The sequence below is a fragment of the Camelina sativa genome, chromosome 2, assembly GCF_000633955.1.
Source record: "Camelina sativa cultivar DH55 chromosome 2, Cs, whole genome shotgun sequence".
NCBI lineage: Eukaryota > Viridiplantae > Streptophyta > Magnoliopsida > Brassicales > Brassicaceae > Camelina > Camelina sativa.
This window is the reverse complement of record NC_025686.1, coordinates 19,597,090-19,605,981: the sequence shown is the minus strand read 5'-3', so window position 1 is coordinate 19,605,981 and position 8,892 is coordinate 19,597,090. Positions and strand designations below refer to the sequence as shown.

The 8,892-nt window shown below is 29.9% G+C and overlaps 1 protein-coding gene across 2 annotated transcripts; it reads left to right on the top strand.

Annotated features, from left to right (window-relative positions):
- On the top strand, positions 5,808-7,977 carry LOC104729830 (pentatricopeptide repeat-containing protein At5g41170, mitochondrial-like). Of its 2 annotated transcripts, none has more exons than XM_010448859.1 (2): positions 5,808-7,404; positions 7,495-7,977. In XM_010448859.1, the coding sequence occupies exons 1-2, from the start codon at positions 5,982-5,984 to the stop codon at positions 7,566-7,568; spliced, it is 1,497 nt and encodes a 498-aa protein (XP_010447161.1). In that variant the 5' UTR covers positions 5,808-5,981; the 3' UTR covers positions 7,569-7,977. The 2 variants fall into 2 exon arrangements, with proteins under 2 accessions (XP_010447161.1, XP_010447152.1); XM_010448850.1 differs by having other exon boundaries at positions 5,808-7,572; positions 7,683-7,977.

Here is an 8,892-nt window from a genome sequence, read left to right as displayed (position 1 = left end):
TTTTTTTTTAACAAAATTAAGTTTTACTCTACTATATATCTCAACATTTATCATTAAGATTCCTTTATAGTTTTTTGGTATTTTTGGTAAAAACAATTCTTACTTAACTATTGCCAATAAACAAAAGAAAAATTTGATATTCCAAAACAAAAAAACTTTACTTTACATAACTTAATTATACATTCAAATTTTTTGTAGTCCCATTTGTTAAATATATTATTTCCTACATTTTGGTATTGCACATATCTAATATTTTGCTACAAGTATTTTGTTAAGAAGTTATAATATAATTTTTACTCTAACGGATATGAAATACAAAATAATTAATTTGAGAAAAAATCTAAATAAATCTCAATATATTAAGCTCCATAGTATATTTTCTATTATTCAAGCCACGCAACGCGTGGGACTCATTCTAGTCATATACTCCCTCTGTTTCACAAAGAGTGTCATTAAGGGTAAATTAGAAAATTTGATGTTAAAAATCACATTGGAAATACAAAATGACAGTCTTTGTGAAACAAAGAAAAACTCTCAAAATGACACTCTTTGTGAAACAGAGGGAGTATATAAAAGTAAGGTTTCACTCTCTCCTTATTGGTCAACTTGGCATGCAATGCAATTTTAACAAAAAAAATATTTATATTAAAACACAAATTTAGAAACAATTAATTTTCACATTTAACTCACATAATATAAAACTGAAATCTTTATAGCTTCTCCCTATAAATTATGCATTAACTTTATTTCTCCACTAAGTTGTATTAATCAATTGTATTAAAACAAAACAATAAATTAGAATTGTAACTCTCATTTTTCTAAATGTAAATTTTCATCATTTCTCTTCCTATAAATACTCATTATCTTATTCTCTCAGTTTATCACTTTTTCATTCTCTCATCTTCTTCCACTACTCTCAAATCTTTTTTTTTTGTTTTGTTTTGTTTTGTTTTGTGTTTTTTTTGTTATAAAAATCAAATCAAATATCACTGTAAAAGCTTAGTTTTAGAGTTTGTATAATATGTATATCTTATATATATATATTAATCTTTTAAAAGGTTTATCTCCATTTTCTATTTTATATTAACATCTTATAAGTCATTATTTTCATATTTTCTTACAATATTCACCACACAATAAGATCATGAAGTTGAAATGATCCATATCTAATTATCTATTATGACTATGGTTATCTCACATATTCATGTATCATTTTTAATAATTTATAAAGATCAATATAATATTTAAAGATCAATATAATTATTTATAAAGTCTATTTTGTTTTGTAAAGTCTATCAACTCTATTTATAAATACTATTTTGTTTTGTGATCCAATTGATAAATCTGCAAAGATCAATATAATATATATTTTTTTAATGATTTGAAGTTTTTTAAAACAAAAAGAGCATAATTAAACAATTGGTTTTTGTATGTTTAATGAAAATAAAAAATGATCCAAAAAAGGAATAATTCAGCTGAGACTTAAATATAAAAAAAAATTATAATTTTAAAAATACCATTTTACTAAATTCTCTAAAGATGAAACCATTAGTATGAAATCTAGCACTATAAATTAAATTGATGAGTGAAAAACAAAAAATATAAGTTATCTTTGGGGCTTTAAAAATTATTGAGATTGAAGAATTCACATGATTTGGTTGTAAGGTTTTTGTCTCTCCTTATTGGTTGATTTTCATTTAATGTTTCTAATTTTCTATTTTTTTTTTTTTTGCTTTCTAGTTGCTTTAAAAAATATTTAAGACCCAATAAACACAAAAAATTTAACTCACACATTAAAATAAAATTATAACTGAAAATAAAATAAATTATGCATTAATCATATTCTACCACTCAATTTTATTCAAACACAATAAATTACTATTGTAACTTCATAATTCTAAATGTAACTTCCATCATTTTTTATCATATAAATAAGTATTCTTTCAATCTCTCATTCTCTCATATTGACATTCTTTTCCTATCTCATTTTCATGTTCTCTCATTCTCTTCTACAATATCTCAAATCATTTTTCGTTTTTTTTTTATGTTTGATTTCTTATTTTTGTAGTATGGATTGTAAAAAACAAATGAAAAATATCATTGTAAATTTTTAATGCTAAATTTTAATTTTAGAGACTACATGATATATATTTTACATTGTTCTTATTTTAAAATATTCATCTCCATTATCTAATTTGGATTATTATCTTATAAGTAATCATTCTCTCCTCCTCTCCCACCAATATCAAATGTTGTTATATCTCATATGTGTTGTAAGAGTTTGATTCTATAATTTAATTTAGAAAGTATTATATATATATATGGGAAAAATGTCATTAAAATCCCCAAGTCTACATTTTCGTTGATTTAAATCCCGAACTCTGCTTTTGGAGGAAAAAAACACCAATTATTTGTTGACTTCCAAATAAATCGCAAACTCTCGTTGACTTAGCCTTTTGAGGCACAACGTTAAGTATTCAAACAGAGAAATTAAACGGGGTTAATTATCTGTTAACGAGATCCGTTAATAGCAAAACGACGCTGTTTATAACACCCTAAAACCCCCCAAATTGAGAAATCGATTCTCAATTTCTCCAATTCACAAACCCTAATCGATCTAACCCTAGTCGAACATGATATCTTCGATGACGAGAAGATTCCAGATCTCTTTTTGTTATACACCGGAAGAACGGTCGACCAAGATTCTCTTCAGTTCTCGATGTAAAGATCGTTACACCAGCTCCACAAACACACTTCAATGGCACTCCACGGTCGAACGAAGCTACCACCGATGTCTTTGAGCTAGAACTCATCTCGTCAACTCGAAGAAGAAGAGAGAAACCGAAGAAGAAAAGAGAAATTAAAGAAGAAAAGATAAATTGAGATCGATTAGGGTTTGTGAATTGGGAAAATTGAGAATTGATTTCTTAATTTGGAGGTTTTAGGGTGTTATAAACAGCGTCGTTTTGCTATTAACGGATTTCGTTAACAGATAATTAACCCCGTTTAATTTTTGCGTTTGACCACTTAATGTTGTGCCTCAAAAGGCTGGGTCAACAAGAGTTTGCGATTTATTTGGAAGTCAACAAATAATTGGTGTTTTTTTCTTCCAAAAGCAGAGTTCGGGATTTAAATCAACGAAAATGTAGACTTGGGGATTTTAATGACATTTTTCCCATATATATATATATTTTACATTGTTCTATTTTTTATAGATTCATCTCCATTATCTAATTTGGATTACCATCTTATAGTAATCATTCTCTCCTCCTCTCCCACCAATATCAAATGTTGTTATATCTCATATGTGTTGTAACTTGTAAGAGTTTGATTCTATATTTTAATTTAGAAAGTATTATATATATTTAACATTGTTTTCAATTTTTCTTTTATTTATATAAAAATAAAATATTTCTTTTATATTTCTTGCTTTTCTAATCTATTCATATTTATTTTTAAAATTTGCATTGTTAAATTTAAATTCACATATGTTGGTTTAACAAAAAAAAAATTAACTTTATTTGAGAATTAGATGTTCCTATTCATTTTTAAACGATCAATGTGTAGCATAATATATATAAGCATTTTATCTTGCAATTACAAGTTCCATTTCCATTACTTAACTCCATGGTTAAACTATAATATATGTTGTCCTATTTGTAGGAACAATAACATACTTATTTTAACATATTTAAAAGAGCAGATGATTAATCGAAATAAACATTTCTCCAAATTTTATAATTCAATCAATGTGAGTGTACTTATTACTTTGAAAAACCTTTACATTGAAGTTCATAAAATCATATAAGAAAACTAAAATACTATGTCACTTCAAATTTGGAAGGAAACACTTGGTATTCCTTTTAAAAAAAAGTCAAGACATATATGAAAATTTAATAATATTAAACTCACTTTAAAGGCATAAAAAGTCATTTAACTCAAAAATAACTTCTATCCAATAATTCCATACATTCTTCCCACAAATAATATATATATATATATATATATATATATGTTCAATATTATATTTAAATATTACAGAATTTTTTAGTTAGCTAAACTTATAGTCACATATATAGAATATATATACATAAGAATCTATATTACTTATTAACACCATAATTCAACCCATTATTTGCTTAACTCAAAATTGGTTTCAAAGCCAACTAAAAAAAAACAGAAACGATCTTATTGATATTAGACCAAAACATGGGCATACAAACATAATCACTTACACGGAAGATAATTACTTTTAAAAAATAACTTATTATTGCAACATCAACGTATGAAGGGTTTACACAAGCAGTTAATTAGAAATCTAAAATACAATAAATGTATTGGAAACAATATCAGTCAATGATAAGATTGGATACTCAAAAACAAGAAACAACATCCTCATAATTCATAAAAAAATAAACGCTCCAATTGTACACATCTAAATGAAATAGTATAAACATATAGTATATTAATACAAGTGTCTGCGAAGTCCATATATGCCTAATTAAAACGAAATAATACAAAAGAGAATACAAAAAGATCAAAAAAACAAGAAAGTGTCAATTACACCACAACCCACGCGTTGCGTGGGGAAGCACCTAGTTTCAAATAATAGAGAAAATGCATATCAAATAATAGAGAAAAAAACATAGATTTTTTTTATATCTGGAATTTGGTTTTAAAAAAAAAATTATTGACTAATATTTTAGTTTTTAGATGGAAGGAGAATACAAAAAAAATAGAAAAAGAACAAACAAAAAAAAAATCTGAGCGTAAAAAAAAAAAAAAAAAAAAACTACTTTTCTCTCCTCCTCATAATACAACAAAAACTTTTTGCTCGGCAAGACAATTGGAGCAGGGTTAATTAGTAAAGTTACCCAGAACACCCTGGCCCACCAAATTTGCTATTTCTGTCGAGCTCTCTCTCACACGGTCTTTCTTTCCAATTGTGAATAGTACACGTATTACTTTTCTAATTAAGTTTCTAAGACGTACTAAATCGCCAACATTCCCATTAATAAAGTATGCAGTGTTGAAAAAAAAACTAATGTAAATTTGGAAAGTCATGTTAAAAAAATATATGTATGCAAACCACTTTCCTAACAGAGAATTACAAAGGACAATTGTCATAAATACCACTAAAATATGTTTTTATTCCAAAAATACCATAATTTAGTTTTTTTTTCCAAAAGTACCACTAAACTGTATTTTTTTCCAAAAATACCACATAATTGAACTAAAGTTTTAATACTAAAAACTAATTCCTAAATTATAAATACTAAAACCTACCCCTAAAAACTATACCCTAAAACTAAATTTGTCAATCCAAACATAAAAAAAATTATTATTATTATTATTATGATTATTATTAATTTTTTTTTTTGTGAAGTGACCTTAGTGCAGTGGCAGAAGGTAAGTCTATTTGTAGAAGGCATCATCACACTCGGGATCGAATCCCGGCTCCTATGAATGTAGGAATTTGACTAATAGGCCGGCCAGTTGTAACCCAATGGTTGACAAAAAAAAAAATTCAATTTTTTATGTTTGTGGTAATTTTAGAAAAAAAAACTTTTGTGGTATTTTTAGAAAAAAAAACTAAAATGTGGTATTTTTGGAAAAAAATACGTTTATAGTGTTATTTAAAGGAATTTCTCAATTATACAAATTTATATTTTGGATAGTGGATATTAACATTTTTACAAACAATTGAGCTTTTTACCCATTTGAGTGATCCATTTAGGTCGGATCTTTCAAATAACGTGAAGTCAACGATCTTACCAAAAAAGTCAAAACAGTACACGTGTACAAACGTTGGCCGCCTTCCTCCTTCCTCCGCTCCGCCGCTTCTTTGGTTATCAAATTCTCAAATTCGTATCTTCCAAGTAATCGGAAATTAAGAAACCTTCGATCTCTCTCAATCCACTCTGTTGATGTAACTTTCGATTTGGAACGAACCCAATCGATTTCTTCTTGGATTTGCATCAATGGCGATGAGGTTTCTTCATCTTCACCGACATCGTATTGAGAAAGGTAATCCTGGGAAAGCTCTCTCCTTTAGCCGCCTTTTAGGTTTTAGTTTCTGGGTCCGACGAGCTTTTTGTAATTACCGAGAGATTTTGAGAAATGGTCTACACTCTCTTCAGTTTAACGAAGCTCTCGATTTGTTCGCTCACATGGTTGAGTCTCGTCCTCTTCCTTCTATCATCGATTTCACGAGATTGTTAACTGCTATTGCCAAAATGAAGAAGTTTGATGTTGTGATCAATCTCTGTGGACATCTGCAAGTGATGGGAGTTTCACATGATCTCTATACTTGCAATCTTTTGATGAACTGTTTTTGCCAATCTTCTCAGCCTTTTCTTGCTTCATCGTTTCTTGGGAAGATGATGAAACTTGGTTTTGAGCCTGACATTGTCACGTTTACCTCTCTGGTTAATGGGTTCTGTCTCGGGAATAGAGTCGAGGAGGCCATGTTTATGGTGAATCAGATGGTGGAGTTGGGGATTAAACCCGATGTTGTAATGTATACAACGATCATTGATAGTCTTTGCAAAAACGGGCATGTGGATAACGCGTTGAACGTTTTCAACCAAATGGAGAACAATGGGATTAGACCAGATGTTGTTGCGTATACTTCTCTTGTAAACGGTCTTTGTGGTTCTGGTAGATGGAGAGATGCTGCTCCGTTGCTGAGGGGTATGATGAAGAGGCAAATCAACCCTGATGTAATCACTTTCAATGCATTGATCGATGCGTTTGTGAAAGAAGGAAAGCTTTTGGATGCTAAAGAGTTGTACAATGAGATGATTGAAATGTCTATAGCTCCTAACATTGTTACTTACACTTCATTGATCAATGGGCTTTGCATGGATGGTCGCTTAGATGAGGCCAAACAAATGTTTTATTGGATGGAAACCAAGGGTTGTTTTCCAGACGTAGTAGCTTATACTTCTCTCATAAATGGGTTTTGCAAGTGTAAGAAGGTTGAGGATGCGATGAAAATCTTCTACGAGATGTCTCAAAAAGGATTGGCGGGGAACACAGTCACTTACACTACTCTTATCCAAGGTTTTGGTCAAGTCGGCAAACCTAATGTCGCCCAAGAGGTTTTTAGTCATATGGTTTCTCGAGGCGTGCCTCCGAATGTTAGGACCTACAATGTTTTGTTACATTGTCTATGTTATAACGGGAAGCTAAAGAAAGCGTTGATGATATTTGAAGATATGCAAAAGAGAGGAATGCATGGCGTGCCTCCCAATATTAGGACTTACAACGTTTTGTTACATGGTCTATGCTATAATGGGAAGCTAGAGAAAGCGTTGATGATATTGGAGGATATGCAAAAGAGAGAGATGGATATTGGTATTATTACATATACAATCATCATTCAAGGGATGTGCAAGGCCGGTAAAGTGAAAGATGCTGTTGATTTGTTTTGTAGCCTCCCTAACAAAGGAGTGAAGCCTAATATTGTAACCTACACTATAATGATATCAGGATTGTCTAGGGAAGGGTTAAAGCTTGAAGCTCATGTGTTGTTCAAGAAAATGAAGGAAGATGGGATTTTGTAATTAGGTTGGTGACACCATATCATTGTGCTGATCAGTTTATGATGGTGCAAGTAGCAGTTTATGATGGCACATACAACCTCTTGTATCTTACAAAAGCTGTGTAAATTGATTCAGGTTAGGCTGACTCCTGATTATTTCACATTTGCATCTTTGACTCTGGGTTACTCTAGAAGAAAGGATTTGGATGCAGCTTTTCTGGTTTTCATTGCGATACCTCATAGAAACACCCAAGTGTTTTACATGGTCTTTATGAAGCGAGGAGGATTTGATGGAGCTGTGAGGTTGTTTCGTTTGTGGAAATGAGGGGTTCGCCCTCGAGTACGAACAAAGGTTTAGTCCACTCCAAGAATAACCAATCTGATTTCTGTAACTTGTGGGTGCTAAAGTCATGCCACTTCACACAAAAAGATATATGTGTATTCTTTGACCGCTATTAATTGAAAATCAAAGTCAATAATAATGATACAATATGTTCACTTTTAAATAATAGATACTGTAAAGCTGGGAATTCGAAAATAACATTGGATCATATGCAACAAGGATGATCATTGCTACATGATGTTGTTCTCTTGTATTGAAGTCAACAATCTATTTTAACTCAAATCAGTGCAATTCGTATACTTACTTGGTAATAAATAATAAAGCTATATAAATGCTCTGGCCGATCTCCATTCTATTTCCATCTCAAAAATGGAGATCTCGGACTTTCAATTTGTTTTTCTATTTTGAATTTGATTGCAAATAAATCGTTTAAATTTATTAATATATTTATTAATTGTTTTTTAAAAAAAATATTTGATTTCAATTCATGTCGTCTCAAGACGTGATCTTAATTTTTCATAGGGAACAAGAATATGAGACCAAACATGTATTTTGATTTCTAATTTAAGTAAACAATAGATTAGAGACCACATTGCTTTCTAATTTAATTAAATAACAAAGTTGGCATTTTAGGTTTTTGCTCCAACATTTTGAAGATGTGATATTTCGCTCTTTCACTTATGAATTACGATCCCAAATTGTATTCTATAGTGCCAAATTGGCTTAAAAGTTAAAACCTTTGTTGATTTAGACATACTAGGTGATACTCCGTGCTACAGCACGGGAAGGCATATGTTGTAACTAATTTATGTATATTTCGAATGTATAAAATGTTTTCGTTTAATATTTTTTTATAATTTCGAAATTTTAAATATTGTTGAGTAGTATATTTGGTTTACTTACATGATATAACTACACGTAACTATTTTAGAATGACAAAGACATCTCGTCTCATTCCGTCTTGTCCTGTCCCGTCCTGTTTCATGTCGTCCTTACCCGTAAA

Excerpts from the sequence above, each read along its gene's own strand:
- LOC104729830 (XM_010448850.1), top strand. The coding sequence starts at position 5,982 with ATGGCGATGAGGTTTCTTCATCTTCACCGACATCGTATTGAGAAAGGT.